Source organism: Lontra canadensis, unplaced genomic scaffold (assembly GCF_010015895.1).
Source record: "Lontra canadensis isolate GAN:19392208 unplaced genomic scaffold, GSC_riverotter_1.0 scaffold66, whole genome shotgun sequence".
NCBI classification, from domain to species: Eukaryota; Metazoa; Chordata; class Mammalia; order Carnivora; family Mustelidae; genus Lontra; species Lontra canadensis.
In genome coordinates, this window is record NW_022631060.1 from 5,816,618 (window position 1) to 5,831,225 (window position 14,608).

Genomic DNA, 14,608 nt, shown 5'->3' on the forward strand with positions numbered 1-14,608 from the left:
ACGACACCCTCCCGGGGCTGCGTCTGAGTTAGGAGTGCCAGCACACCAAGAACCCCAAATAAGTGAACTTCTGATGCTAAAAACTCGGGGAACTGCGAGGGTAGGGATGACTGCCTCTGCCATACAGACATGAAACGTGTCAACCCCAGCCCTAAACTGACCTCACGGTCGGGACGCGTCAGGTGTCCTCAAGCCTAGGTACGGCTATACGGAGCGAACTACAAGCCCCAGAAGGCAATGCGGGGCGATGATGGGCCGTGGACTGGGAGACGCGGCCTCGGGTTTACGCCTGCGCAACAGCAGGCGCGGGGGTGGGGGGTGTGGTCGGCAAAGTAAAGAGACTACAAGTTCCGAGAAGCAACGCGGCAAGGCCCCAGTCGGGAATGTTTGCGCCTGCGCATCGCGGGCGGGGCCTCTGGGGCGGAGCGGCCACCATCTTGGAACGGGAGGCGGAGCAGAGCTGACTGGGAGCGACCGAGCGGGCCACCGCCGCCGCCATGAACCCCGAATAGTGAGTGAGCCCCGCCCGCGCCGTCCGGCGCAGCCTCGATCCCGAGTACGGGGCTGTACGCTTACCGGGGTTGTCCGGCCTGGGTCAGGACGGAGCGGTGCCCCCACATCCGGGTCCGTCTTCCGCTGACCCCCCCCCCCCACATCCGGGTCCTGCCCCTCCCCCCGGGGGGCCCCAGGACCCCGGCTCGGCACCCCGAGTTCTTGCACCCGGGACCCAGACACTGCGACCCCAAGGGGCACTACTTCAGCCCGAAGCACCGATCCCTAACAGGCCTATTGGTCAGGTGACCCCGCAGCCTCGGTCTCTCCAGGCCTCAGTTTCCCCACCTGCTGCTTGCAGTGGCGGTCTGGGTGCTGACGACGGTCCCGGCGTTTTGGAGCCTGTCCAGACTCGGGCCCTTTAGGTCTGACAATAAATCTTTTCTGTTTTTCCCGTTCTCCCGGAATCCGGTTCCCGGGGCTTGGCAGTCGCGGGAGGCCCCGAGGGAGTGCTCTGGGTCGCTGTCCCGGAGGTCCTCCCCCTCAGGGGCTGCCGCTTCGGCCTTTGCTGGGTCTAGCTGCCCTGGCGCTCCTGGGGGCCAGTCCCTTCCCGCCTTCTCCTCACCTTTGTGCAGGCCCCCTGCGCCACCGTCACACCCCTTCCCTTCGCCGTCACGCTGCCGATGAAGTTTAGATGAATGTGGCATTTGTTTCTCCCCTTCCAGTGGGATTCTCTGTACCTCAGACTCTCCTCACTTCTTGGTCACTCCCCCTGCGGGTAGGTGGCCCACATGTCTGCCCCGGACTTCTCCTGACAGTTTTCCCCCCGTGTCAGTGGTCGTCTTCCTCTTCTGCCACTTCCTATTTCTCCTCCAGATCCAGGCCTCAGATTTCCTTGGGGAAGGGAGAAGCTCTGAGCTCGATTAGAAGGGACCCAGAAGGGAACTAGCAGGCTCTCACAGAGACTCTGGAGTCTGAACCTGGTTTCCAGTCTTAAAGTTAACAGCTGTGTAACTTAGGGCAAGTCACTTCCCTCTTCTGACCTCTGGTTTCCTCATTAGTTGGGAGTAACACCGTCCACTGCAGAGGGCTGATGTGAGGGGCTTGAATGAGATAAGGCATTTGCAGTGTTTAACATAGGGCTGAGTGCAAAGTAGGAACGCAGTGCATTTTAACTGCGGTCATTGCTACTCGGTCGCCACCTCTTAGAGGCTTCCTACCAGGCTCTTTACATAGATACCCACTTAACAAGTTCTAGGCTGGGCCCTAGCTTCCATTTCTGGGACCTCCCCTGCCAAGCCAGATCGGCCCCAGGGCAGTGACGGGGGTTTCCTGACTAGCCCCTACTGGCCCAGAGACTACAGAGTCTGTCAGGTGTCAGGGTAGGACACCCAGTTTTTTCTCCTAATGATGGTGATCCTTGGTAGGTTATGTGCCTCCCTCTCTGTGCCTCAGTTTCCTTCTCTGTAAAGTGGAAATTCGGACTCGGTCCTTTGGGCCAGCTGTAGTATGGGGAGTGGTCAGCCCTATTCTTCCCAGGACTTGTGGGAGGATATTGTGAGCACCTAGATACTCCGAACCAAGGCAAGCCTCACAGCGTGGGAGAAAGCCGTAGTTGTGATTGTAGGATGGCATGACGGGTGGGCCCCCTGCCTTCCTTCATGCCTTCCCATCCTTTCTCTCTAGTGACTACCTGTTTAAGCTGCTTTTGATTGGTGATTCGGGCGTGGGCAAGTCATGCCTGCTTCTGCGGTTTGCTGTGAGTAAGAAGCCTCCCGTACCATCCACCGGGGGTCCTGGCTGGTGGCAGGAGGGAGAGGGGGCAACCCAGAGAACAGTGGTTGCAAGACCTTGGAACCAAGGATGAAGTCGCAGGACCTTCTAGTAACATCTCTGACTGAACAAAGACGCAGGGCTGGCAGGTTGGGGTGCTAAAAGTGGGGGCTTAGCAGTTACAAAGCTTGGCCGGGGCAGGGACCTGGAGGGAGATTTTCTAAATGGGCTTTGGGCCTGTTCACCTAGGCCATTTTGTTGGTCCTGCCTTTTCCAGGATGACACATACACGGAGAGCTACATCAGCACCATCGGGGTGGACTTCAAGATCCGAACCATCGAGCTGGATGGCAAAACCATCAAACTTCAGATCGTAAGTGTCGCTCTTCCCAGTCCCTGGTACAGAGGCAGCCGCCTTGGGAGGGGTAGGGGCTCTGGGCATGTAGCCCGGCGCTGACCTGCCCTTCTCTCCTGCTGTCTTGTAGTGGGACACGGCTGGTCAGGAGCGGTTCCGGACTATCACTTCCAGCTACTACCGGGGGGCTCATGGCATCATTGTGGTGTATGATGTCACTGACCAGGTACTCCTCAGGTTACATCTCCAGTTTTGCCTCCTCGGCTTCAGGTCTTTGGTTCTTGTTTTGTTCTGGGTTTTGGGGTTTGTTTTTTTTTTTTTAGGATTTTATTTTTTTAAGTAACCTGCACACCCAGCATGGGGCTTGAACTCACGATCCCTGAAATCAAGAATCACGTGCTGTACTGACTGAGCCAGCCAGGCACTCCAGGTCTTTGGTTCTTGTTTCCTTTTACTCTTCCCATCCTCCCTTCCAGATGCTGCCTGGAAGGGAGACTGTGCTTGGACTCATTTCACAGGAAGGGAAACCGCTGCAGAAGTGCATTCTGCTGAGGCCCCGGTGAGGGGCGTTGGCAGAAATGGGCCTCACACCTCCTGGATGTACTTGCCGCCTTATTCTAGAGTTTCTAGGCACCTGTGTTTCGAAGGGGTTTAGTCAGCTGGTCGGTTGCTGTGCTGGGCCCCTGGCTTCCTGTGTGAAGACACTTGGAGAATCGAGGGCAGGGCTTTAGACGGGCGAGGGAGCCCAGCACTCTGGGCGCATCATGAGCAGAGGGTAGGAGCCCTGGGTCTGCTGTGGCAGCGGTGGTGGTGTTAACAGGCTGAGACAGTCCTACCGTCCTTTACGCTTTATATAACTTGTCACGGCCTCTTAACACTCTGAAGAAGTCTGCAGCAGGTTCCCATTTTACAGGTGAGGAAATGGGTCAGAGTGGTGAGGAGACTTGCTTGGGGCCGTGTAGCTAGTTAAGTGGCAGACACAGAAAACCTCAGTCTTCCGATTCTACTTGCTTTATTCTTTCTACTAAACCTTGTTGGTTAGTGGGGAGCAGGTCCTGGGGACACGGAAATGTTTACATCAGCCCTGGGCCTGGGAGGAGTTCCTGCTCCGACGGGCAGCTGGGCCCTTGGGCTCACCAGGAACTCACGATGCCTTCTGGACAACAAGCTGTGGGTGGACTGTGCACTACTCAGAGGTCATCAAGGGCCTCTAGCTGCCAAGTCCCATGACCTCATTGCAGTTCTGGCCCTGATCGACCTCTCATGGCTTCTACCTTCCTCCTCCTCCCTCTCCTTTTAAAGTTTGCTGTCTCCAGCTCTCCTGCCTCTTGCTACATTAGCTTCTCTTTTCAGTGACTTTAGACTAGTTTGCCCTGTACTACCACCACCACAGTCCCTGCCCTCTGTACCCCTGCGCACCCCCAATCTTGTGCTTCCTGACTTTTCCTGCATGGGTCTGGCCACTTTGTGGTTTGACTTCTGTCTTCTGTTCTGTCATTCCTATATAAACAGCTGTCACTGTGCATCTTCTCTGTGTTCTACTTTGCTGGCACTTTGTGCAGTAGTTCTGACCTTCATCGTATCACCCAGTGAACTAAGCGCTGGGGTCCCTTTTTTCCAGGTGAAATAGGCTTGGGGAGGTGTTAGGTAACTTGCCCATGGTCTTACAGCTAGCTCCTTTGCTAGGAGAGGCAAAGCTGGTGTTTGAACCCAAGGTTCTTGGCTTCTGAGCTTACTTACCCTTCCCTGCCCCTAGGCAACCTCTCCTGAGCTCCAAATCATCTTCCGAACTCAGCATGTCTAGCACTAGTCTCACCCTCTCTCGATAAACTGACTCCTGCATCGCCATCTTTGTAACAGAGTTCCTGTTGGCCTGACCAGAAAACTCTTCCCTCCCCCTCCTTCCCCTCTGTTCTCCCCACCACCACCTTCTCTTTCAAGGCCTTTCCCTTGTAACAATAGCAGTGATGAGGATGACAGCAGCTCCTGCTAATTAAGCACTTGTTACAAGACAGGCCTGCATTAATTATCTCTTGCACACAACAGCCCCAGTGAGAGCTACTGTTTTATCAAAATGAGGAAGCTGGAGCTCGGAAGGGTCAGGTGACCAGTGTAGGGTCACACAGTAAGTGGCAGAGCTGGGGCTTATCCAGCATGGTCGGACTCTAAATCTGGTGCTCTTCCTTGCCTCCCTCCCTGGCCTGGGGCGTGTCTCTTCCCTAGATCGTTCCAGCCACCGCCCAGGTGGTCGCCATCTTCTTGCCAGTCTGATACGGCCTCTACACTCCTGTCCCGACTATCTTCCCAGAACTCAGGTGTACTTCTCCAGCTTTCCCCAAAGAAAACCTTTGGGGGCTCCTGGTTGTCCAGATTTAGCCAGGCTAAAACCTTCCATTCTCTGGCCTGCCTCCTTTCCCCCTCCTTTCGTGCTCGGGACCTGTCTCAGCAGCCTCCAGCCTCTCCTTGCTCCCCAGACGTGCCGAAGCGTGTCAAGCCTGAAGCTTGACCTGGTGCATGTCCTCTCCTTGCCTTGCACTTTCCCACCCTTCCAGTTGCTTCCACACAAGGCCAGTTCGTCCCTTCGGACACAGGTCAGCCGTAGTCTCTCCAGGCGGAGCTGGTGCTGGAGCTCCGGCAGCTCTCATCACCCTGTCTTGCCATTGTGTGTGTGTGTCCCTGTCTAGTCCTCCACTGTCCCCTGAGTGCATTAGGGCAGGACCCAGGTATTTGTCCCTTTGTTGTCCAGAGGGCCCGGCCTGGGACGTGGCAGCACGTGTACATTTGAACCCAGTGGGTATCACCACGCTTTTGACTCCTGAGAAGGGAAAGTGTGGCTCTAGCTCAAGCACGTTCCTAAAAGTTCTGTCTTTGTCTCTGAGCCGGGGTAGGGGGTGGGGAGCGGCCAGCTGTCAGGAGAGCCGGTCTGAGCAAGGAGGCTGTTAGTGCCGGAAGCAGGATGAACATCTGGCTCTGTTCCCAGGATGCACCTGTCCCTCATGGGTCAGGGTCTCCTCTGCGAGGACCCTCCACCTACCACTGGGCTGAAAGCCTTCACACCTTACAGGGATTTTAAGGCCACTGTGGGGAATTTTGTGATTCTTGTTAACCTGTTCCCCTCCTTTTCTGTCTCCTCTCTGGTCTCTCTCCTGTTGTCATTTGCTCCCCCACGTATTTTTGGCCTTTTGTGTCTCGGGGAGACCGGCTGCAGGAAGCAGAGCTGGCTGGCCCTTAGGCCCAGTCTGTTAGGTGTCGCAGCTGCTGGCAAACGGCTGGTGCTGTGCCGGGTTCGGCTTTGGAGGCCTCAGATGGAGCGGGTCAGGGAGGAGATCTGAGCCTAGAGGGGAGGGGACAGCTTCCTTTGGGTCCCTGAGCTCTGGGGTTCTGTCTCTCTTGGGAGCCCAGGGAAACCCCCTTCAGAAGCCCCTGCTCTCCTGACCTTGAGTAGGGGTGGGCGTAGGGAGCAAAATAACTGTATTTTGATTCTGGCTCCTCTAGGAATCCTATGCCAACGTGAAGCAGTGGCTGCAAGAGATCGACCGCTATGCCAGCGAGAACGTCAACAAGCTCCTGGTGGGCAACAAGAGCGACCTCACCACCAAGAAAGTGGTGGACAACACCACGGCCAAGGTGGGTGGGGCCTGGGTCGGGCCACCCAGGGTGGGCTGGGGTCTGCTGCCCCTCACTTCTCTCTCCCCTCCTCTTCTCTCTTCTCTCCTTGTCAGGAGTTTGCGGATTCTCTGGGCATCCCCTTCCTGGAGACAAGTGCCAAGAACGCTACCAATGTCGAGCAGGCATTCATGACTATGGCTGCTGAGATCAAAAAGCGGATGGGGCCTGGGGCAGCCTCGGGGGGTGAGCGGCCCAACCTCAAGATCGACAGCACCCCTGTGAAGCCGGCTGGTGGCGGCTGTTGCTAGGAGGGGCACGTGGGGTGGGACAGGAGGGGGCACCTTCTCCAGATGATGCCCCTAGAGGGGATAGGAGGTGGCCTCCCTCTCCTGGGGCATTTGAGTCTGTGGCTTTGGGGTGTCCTGGGCTCCCCATCTCCCTCTGGCCCATCTGCCTGCTGCCCTGAGCCCTGGTTTTGTCAAAGCCCCCAAGGAGGATACCCAGGACCTTTGGCTGGGGTGGGGATGTGGGCTTGCTCTGCTGCTGCCTCTAGGTAACTTTAAAAGATACCCCACCACACACCTTTCTTTGGGATGAGGGCTCCTCTCTTTCCCTCCCTTGCCCGCCCCCCATGTATGCTGCAGTGGGTTTCTTTCCTTTACCCTTTTTCCTTCTGTCCCCACTCCCTTTCCCCAAGAGCTGGGAGCCTCCCTGGCCTGTACAGTCCCTGGCTGCAGTGAGAGCGCCAGGGGCCAGGAATGGGACCAGGGGATCCAGGACCCAGGATCCAGGGCCCTGGGCTGGACCTCAGGAAGGGCATGGGGGCCATAGGGGCCCAGCAGCCCACCCTTTCCTCTCCTCCCTGCCTCTCCTCCCTGTGCCTCTTCCCCGCCCCTCCCATACTCACAGCTCCAGCCATCCGGCCGCGGTGGGGTCTGAGCACACCTAGAGCAGGTGGGCGGACGGCCATGCTGGGCCTGTGTTTTTGAGCCCAGAGGGATCCTGCTCCTGCCACCCCCTGCCCTGCCAGAGCCAGGCCCGTGTGCTGCCTGCTCCCCGAGCCCCTTTGTCCCCATGGCAGGCAGAGGCGGAAGGCCCACCGTGCCAGAGGCTGGGCACCAGCCTTAACCCTTACTCTGCCGGCACCTCTTCCCTTTCCCTGAGGCAGCACATCTGGCTTATTCTCCCCCTTCTGTTCTTTGGAGCCTATGAGGGCAGGTCCTCATACCCTGTCACTGCTTCTCCTCTGGGGAATGTCAGTGCAGACCCAGGGTCCGGGGCCTCTCCCCTCACCCCCTCCCACCCAGGATCCTAGCACCCCCCCGACCCCCCCGCCGTCTGGCACAGCTTCCTGCAGAAAAAACAAACCTTTGGTCTCTGAGAAGCCATGTCCCTTGTGCTGTCTCTCGCCTGTCCCACCTGTGCCCTGCCCTCCAGCTTATATTTAAGTCCCTGGGGTGCCCCCACTCCCAGGTTCCCCTCTGGTGTCATGTCAGGCATTTTGCAAGGAAAAGCCACTTGGGGAAAGACAGAAAGGACAAAAAATAAATAAATTTCCACTGGCCCTCGGGTGAGCCGAGGGTTTTTGCAAGGAAGTTGTGGTGGTTGAGTGTGGTCTGTGGTGGGAGCTGTCTTGGGGTGGGGGAGTGGAACTGGGGCCCTGGGCTTGGCTGGCGGTAACAGGGGTCCCTGGATTGGGCTGTGTGTCCTAGGGTTGCTGTTGAAAGTCCTTGACCCACTTCTTAAAGCCAGGAGTGCTGCCTGCTTTTGCTTCTGTGGTGTGTCCCCACGGGCCCAGCACGGTTCCAGCAGCAGGGGAGGCAGGCGGCCATGGGCGAGTACCTGGTGAGCAGCCGCGGACACCCACACAGGTGCACAGCCGTCCAGTAAGGTTGCGCTGCAGACGTGCCCCATGGTGCCTGGCCCGCATCCCCTTCTGCCCCCTCTCCCATCTTTGCTCTGGGTTCAAGCCAGGTGTCTCGCCCCCTGGGACAGTCCCAAGTTCCTCCCACTTTGGACCTCAGCCTGGCCTCCCAGGGAGGCTAGTGTGCAAAATACAGTATGTGAGGGTAGGGGTGTGTGTGTGTGTGCGCGCGCCCTCGCGCGCGCTCCTCCGAGTGGACCCAACTCGTGTGACGCGGGGGGCGGGGGCGGGCGCATGCCAGGGATATGCGTCCATGCCGACGTGTCCCCGAGGTTGGGGCGGGGGTGGCGCCCGGGCCGGGCGGTGCAGGCGGAGGGGCGCACGGAGACCCGGCCCCGCCCGAGGCCGCTAGCACGGCGGCCCCGCCCCCGGCTCCGCCCCGCCGGCTTCGCGGGCTGGAGAGCGAGGGAGCCGCGGGCGAGGGATCGCAGGATGAGCGATCGCGGCCCGGGCAGCCGGCAGCGGACGCGCCCCCCGAGCCCACCGGCCCGCGCCCCGCGCGCCCCACGGCCCCGCGGCCCCGGTCCCGGCCGCGCCGCCCGCGTCCCCCGAGGCCTGCGGGCCATGCCCGGCCGGCCCTGAACGCGGACCGGGGGGCGTCCCCTTGCGCCCGGGCCCCGCGCTGGCGCCCCCCGGGCCGCCGCCCGGCGCGGGGGCCATGGCGTTCACCTTCGCCGCGTTCTGCTACATGCTCACCCTGGTGCTGTGCGCCTCCCTCATCTTCTTTGTCATCTGGCACGTAAGGCCGGGCTGGGGCTGGGGGCGGGGTGGGGGGGGCGCCGGGGGCACACGGAGCGGGAGGGGGCCGAGCAGATGGGCTCGGGGTCCGCGGAAACTTGGAGCCTCCTCTCCGCTATACCCCTTCGGTCAGCTTCTGTTCGCCCCCATGAATACCCCCTCCCGTTGTCGGCTTCCTTCCTGGGGCCCCCTTCCTCCGCCGCCCCCGCCTGTCTGTGGGTATGTCAGTTGGTCTCTGACCCCCCTGCCCCTGCCCCACGCCGCCTTGGGGTGTGGGGCAGAATTCTGGGATTCTTGTTCCTTTCCTCCTACCACCCCCCAATCCAGTCGCCCCCGTTTGTCTGTCGGGCAGTTTGTCTGTCTGCTTGCCCCCCCTCTGTGGGTTTTTCCAGCCGGAGTGATGGAGCCGGTTGCCATGGCAACTGCATCTGTTTACAGGACCCACAGATCGCAGAGTCCATTAACCCCTTCCCTCTCACTCACCTCCCTGACCCAGCAGCGATTGGCTCTTAAGCAGACCGGAGACCTCGTCCCCACCGCCAGCTCACCTTGGGCTTCCCTGCCCCCTCCTTTCCGGGCTTCCCCTTATCAGGTTTCCTCCCCACTTCCCATTTTCCCTCCTCTTCCTTCCCACTTCCCCCTTTGTCTGGTATTTCCTTTGGTCTGTCTCTCACTCTGGCCTGGCTTCACACCTGCTCTTTCTGTGTCCATTTCTCATCCTTCATCCTAATCGCCTCCCCTTAGAGTCCCTCTCCCTCATTCTCTCTGGGGTCTTCTCCTCAGTGGTCCCCTCTGCCTGGCTCCCTTCCTCTCACCAAGAACTATATCACTCAGCCTCCAGCTCATTGTTTGGGACGCTTCCCCCCCTCCTTGACTCCCCTCCCTCCACCTCTGTCCCCTGAGGTTTTGGCCCCCACCCCGATCCCCTCAATGAGGACTGCCCGTCTCGGTCGGCCTGGTCTGTCCGTTTCAGCTCCCTGTGCTCCAGGACATCTTCCTGATCTTCATGCCCTCTAGGGGAGTTCCCTTACCCCTCTACAGTCTTTCCCCCGTGTAACCCTCTCTTTCCTTCCTCCTCATTACCTCACCTGCTATCACCTGGTCTCCCCCCTTCCTCTTTTTTTCCTGGGACCTGCTGCCTGCCCCCATAAGCCTGTCTGGCTCTTGACCAATCTCTCCCTTCACCATCCCCCAGCCCCGTCCTCGACCTCAGGGTTCCATGGGCTCTCACTGCACCCCTCCTGCATAAGGAGTGAGCCCCTACAGGCACCTTCCAACACATTCCCCCCTCGCATCTCCAGCCCTCTCCCTGGTTTTGCCTCTCCCTCCCTCTCTCTCTGTGGGTCTCTTAATTGCTTTTTCTTTTCTCCCCCTTTGTCTTTTTCTCTTTCTCTGCCTCCATACCCCCCCCAAATCCATCTTGATCTCTCTGAGCTTCCTATCTCATCCCAGAGTAGTGGACAATCCTGGGGGCAGGAGAGCTGGGGTCCTAAAGATCAGAAGAAATTGAGGGTCACAGGCTGGAAACACAAATCTAACCAGTTCCTGGGAGAAAGTTCCTGGAAATCAAGTAGCCCCTTTTCAGGCCTCTCCCCACCCAAAGACCTCCCACAGCCCCTCTGGGGGTCCCTGTTCTTAGGGGCTACTCAGAGCAGTCCTCCATCCAACACACCAGTGTTGATGCTTCCTGAGAACCGGGGTCTGGGCAGCTGAAGGAGAGTCAAGGATGAGTAGGACTCAGGCTTTGCCCTTGTAAGGCTCCTAGGCTGGGGGAAAGGGCCCAACAAATATTTATTGAGCACCTATTATGCGTCAAGCCCGGGGTTCACTCAGCTAAGCTATTTAGTTCAGTGATCTTAGCAAGTCACTCATGCTGAGTCTGTTTCCTTGTGGATAAAGTGGGTTTGTTGTATATACATCAGAGTGCCCAGAGCACGGCCTACTGAGGGGGGTGGGATGGGCATAGGCATAGGAGGTGTGGTCCTCAATCCGAACTGGTAAGAACCAGAACCTTCCAGGGCAGGACCCCAGATCCCACCCCAGACCCTGAGCCCAGTCTCCACTAGTCACTAGGCAACCCTGGTGGTGAGTGACGCGTGTCAGCTGTCATCGTGGGGGATTGTTTGTTCCAGGGGGCTGAGTCAGAGCCAGGCAGCCTGGGGGGTGGGAGGCGTGACACCCGCTGCCTGCTGGTGGTGCCAGCTCTGGGGCAGACAGACGGCACCCTTCCGCTCCCTGCTGGACCCTGTTTCTGTGCCTGGCAGGCAGGCGGCTGCCCAGAGTCCATGGGGAGGGGGGTGCTGCTCCAGATGGCCCCGACTCCCTCCAGGAAGCCCATGTTCTCTCCCTCCAAGCCGTCTGGGGTCCGGGATACTTGGGGGTGATGGGCCCTGTGCCTTGTCTGGTGCCGAGGGGAGGGGACCGCAGAAGACTTTTCTTGCAGACCTCCTTCCGTGTCAGCTCCCACTGCCCCCCACCCAGGTCTGTCTTATCATCCCTTCGAACACCTGTACCTCCCAAGAGTTCCCCACCCCAATGAGTACACTGCCACCTACCAAGTGCCCCAACACCCAAAGGCAACTTGGGCCCCTGTGCCCCCACTCCTGCCATTCAACCCACTGGAATCTGGCTTCAGAACAGCTCTGCAATCCCTCCACACCTCTCCACTCTCACTGCCGCTCTCCGCATGCCCATCATCATCGACGAGCAGCAACCCCGACCCTTCCCCCATTTCCTCACTGGCCTGGCCTTCCTATGATAAAGCCATTGAGAATTTTAACGCTGAAGTCTAGCTGGGTTAGAATCCTGGCTTACCACTGACTAGCTGTGTGGCCTTGGACAAGTGACTTAGCCTGTCTCTGTCAGTTTCCTTATCTGCAAGACAGATATGATAATACCAGGCCCCACATCGCCAGGTTGTTGCAAGCAGTAAATGAGGCAGTAAACGTAAAGCCTGCTGGCGTAGAGCAAACATCATACAGGTCTTGGCTGGGACTGTTCGCCAATGTGTACTTCCCGCTCCATCCATCCTTAAGTGTTAGCCTGGCCGTCCTACTCTGCTGCTTATACCCCTCAGGGGCTCCCCTTTATTTTGGGTTAAAGTCCAAACATCTGGTCCGGGTTCACAGCATCTCCAGCCCATCTCTCACATTCCTTCTTTCTTCCCACTCACCTCACACCGTCACTTGACTTCCTCAATGTTTCTTGTGCTTTCAACCTTCTGTCTTTGTACCTGCTGTTCCTGCTGCTCGGACTGCCCTCCCCCCGCTTGTTCACCAGTCACGCCCAGTGCTGGGCCAGGCACCCCAGTAGTCCCCATCACCCTGGAACATACTTCACAGCTCTCCCAAGCAAGGGAGCCTACCCAGGCGAGGGCTGTGCCTGAGGCCTCTGGGGCCCTGGTGGCCAGCAAAGGGCAGAAAAAGACACCATCTCTTGGGATGTTTTGGATGGAAGCATCGTGAATATGGCTTGCCTTGGGCATTAGCGCACCAGGATGCCATTCCCCACTATTGGGTGACCTTGGGCCAGGCCCCGCCCCTCCCTCAACCTCACTTTCTCCACCTTTGCATCAAGCTCCATCTGGTCCAGTGCCCATGCATGAATTCCTGTGTCACGGAAGGACGGGTGGGGGGCCATCAGCTGCTGCCCCAACCCTGACAGGCACACACTCCTCCCCCAGATCATAGCCTTTGACGAGCTGCGGACCGACTTCAAGAACCCCATCGACCAGGGGAACCCAGCGCGGGCAGTAAGTGATACATGTGCTGTGCCGAGGTGTGTCCGTCCGTCTGTCTTTCCATCTGTCCCAGGCGAAGGGGGATGGGGGACGGGAAGAAGGGGTTGCGTGGTGGGACCGGCGCCGGCCGTGGCCCTTCCTGTCTGTCCCCGCCCCCAGCAAACACCTGGCGCGGGCTCAGGGCTCGGGTTCCTCCTGGCGGGGCGGCCGTTGCCAGGCTCTGGGCCGTTGCCGTGGAGACGCGGGTGAAGGTCCCTCCATGGTGACGGTTGCCATGGGGACGGCGCGGCTGCTTTCCCTGCCGCAGAGACTGCTCTGGCGCCCCCTGGCGGCCACTTGAGGGTCGGCGGGGGATGTAGGGAGGGCGGCGGGGGCACCCCCAATGCCCGCTCCTCCGCCTCCCCCATGGCAACCTTTTCCTCCCCCTACAGCGCGAGCGTTTAAAAAACATCGAACGCATCTGCTGCCTCCTGAGGAAGGTCAGTGTCAGGGCCAGTAGCAGGAGGCTCCTAGCCCAGGTTGGCCCTTCTCTCTGCCACCCGGAGTGCGGCCTTGCCCCTCTGGGGCTTGCTTCATCTGGTCGGCCACCGGGAGGGAGTGGGAGGCTTGAGGCCTCTTTAGTCCCCAGAGGTTATGGTGGGGGGCACCTCCCAAACCCCAGCTCCCCTCTGTGCCCTTGAAGCTGCCTGGTGTCCTCCCACCAGGCAGCTGACCTCTCGCCCTCCCTCCCCAGCTGGTGGTCCCGGAATACTCTATCCACGGCCTCTTCTGTCTGATGTTTCTGTGCGCGGCAGAGTGGGTGACCCTGGGCCTCAACATCCCGCTCCTCTTCTACCACCTCTGGAGGTGAGGGCCGCAGCCTCCCCAGGCTCGGCGGCCTCCGGAAGCTGCCTTGGATGGGGGGGAACGAAAGAGCAGGGGAGAGATGGGGGGAGCTCTGAGGTGGGCACTCAGGCCCCTCCCTCACGCCAGGTACTTCCACCGCCCGGCGGACGGCTCTGAGGTCATGTATGACGCGGTCTCCATCATGAATGCGGACATCCTCAACTACTGCCAGAAGGAGTCCTGGTGCAAACTCGCCTTCTACCTGCTCTCCTTCTTCTATTACCTGTACAGGTGAGGCCCTGCCCACCACAGTCAGAAGCCAGGGAAGGGATGTGCCTCCAATTCCAGGAATGGTCGGGCCCCAAGTTGCCGCCTTTTTCCCCGAAGGACTGAGGGCAGCCCAGGGTATGGCGGGGTGGGCGGCCAGTACCCGGGCCTACTCGGGATTCAGCTCACTGCCTCCTCTTCCCGCAGTATGGTTTATACGTTGGTGAGTTTCTAAGGGGGAAGCCGGCCAGGGAGCAAGCCCAGAATGGACCGGACGCCTGTGCACCCCCAGCCCTACCCCTCGGCCGCAGAGGCCTCAGCCCTGGGGAGGGAGGGGGCACTGGTGCCCCCAGCCTCCTCTCCACCCCTCCAAACTGCTGCTGCGGGGACCTCCCGCCTTCAGAGCCCCCTCCCCTTGGACCAGGGCTGGGCAGAGCTCTAAATGGGGCAGGGGCTCCTCTGCCAGCCTGTAGGCATGGCAGTCAGTCTTGGAAGGGGCGGAACCTCCGGCCTTGTCCACTTCTGGGGGGGAACATGGACCCTGCCAAAGGGCAGGGCTTGACCCTGGAAGTTCTGGGCCGCCCCCCTCCACCCTCAACCCTGAGGCTCCCCCTGCAGGTGGGGGGGTACCCGCACCGGGAATGAGCAGGCTCAGCAGGGGGGCAGTCCCACCCCTAGTCTGCCCTCTCCCCTCCCCCAGGCTCTCTCTCCAGACCTCTCCCTTCCCCATCCCCACTTGTCCCAATCCCAGCCTGTCCTGTCTCTTGGACCCATTTTCTATGTTGCCTGGAGGAGTCCGGCACCCCCTCCCCGGCCATTTGTGAGAAAATATGAATAAACTACTGCAAACACGTGGGCCCCGGTTCTGCTCCGGAAGGGCTTGAAG

The 14,608-nt window shown here is 59.6% G+C and overlaps 2 protein-coding genes across 2 annotated transcripts; both read left to right on the forward strand.

Moving 5' to 3' along the window:
* The first annotated feature begins 395 nt into the window (after positions 1-395).
* On the forward strand, positions 396-7,555 carry RAB1B (RAB1B, member RAS oncogene family). The gene is made up of 6 exons (XM_032879534.1): positions 396-511; positions 2,179-2,251; positions 2,543-2,638; positions 2,751-2,846; positions 6,116-6,247; positions 6,343-7,555. The coding sequence occupies exons 1-6, from the start codon at positions 498-500 to the stop codon at positions 6,535-6,537; spliced, it is 606 nt and encodes a 201-aa protein (XP_032735425.1). The 5' UTR covers positions 396-497; the 3' UTR covers positions 6,538-7,555.
* Positions 7,556-8,688: 1,133 nt separating this feature from the next.
* Positions 8,689-14,579, forward strand: CNIH2 (cornichon family AMPA receptor auxiliary protein 2). The gene is made up of 6 exons (XM_032879535.1): positions 8,689-8,892; positions 12,574-12,642; positions 13,062-13,109; positions 13,364-13,476; positions 13,603-13,746; positions 13,930-14,579. Exons 1-6 carry the CDS (start codon positions 8,812-8,814, stop codon positions 13,955-13,957), a joined length of 483 nt encoding a protein of 160 aa, XP_032735426.1. The 5' UTR covers positions 8,689-8,811; the 3' UTR covers positions 13,958-14,579.
* The last annotated feature ends 29 nt before the right edge of the window (positions 14,580-14,608 follow it).

Excerpts from the sequence above, each read along its gene's own strand:
- RAB1B (XM_032879534.1), top strand. Across the intron at positions 2,847-6,115 it reads TGTATGATGTCACTGACCAG|GAATCCTATGCCAACGTGAA; the intron begins GTACTCCTCAGG and ends TGGCTCCTCTAG. Across the intron at positions 6,248-6,342 it reads TGGACAACACCACGGCCAAG|GAGTTTGCGGATTCTCTGGG; the intron begins GTGGGTGGGGCC and ends TCTCCTTGTCAG.
- CNIH2 (XM_032879535.1), top strand. The coding sequence starts at position 8,812 with ATGGCGTTCACCTTCGCCGCGTTCTGCTACATGCTCACCCTGGTGCTG. Across the intron at positions 8,893-12,573 it reads TCTTCTTTGTCATCTGGCAC|ATCATAGCCTTTGACGAGCT; the intron begins GTAAGGCCGGGC and ends CTCCTCCCCCAG. Across the intron at positions 13,477-13,602 it reads CTCTTCTACCACCTCTGGAG|GTACTTCCACCGCCCGGCGG; the intron begins GTGAGGGCCGCA and ends CCCTCACGCCAG.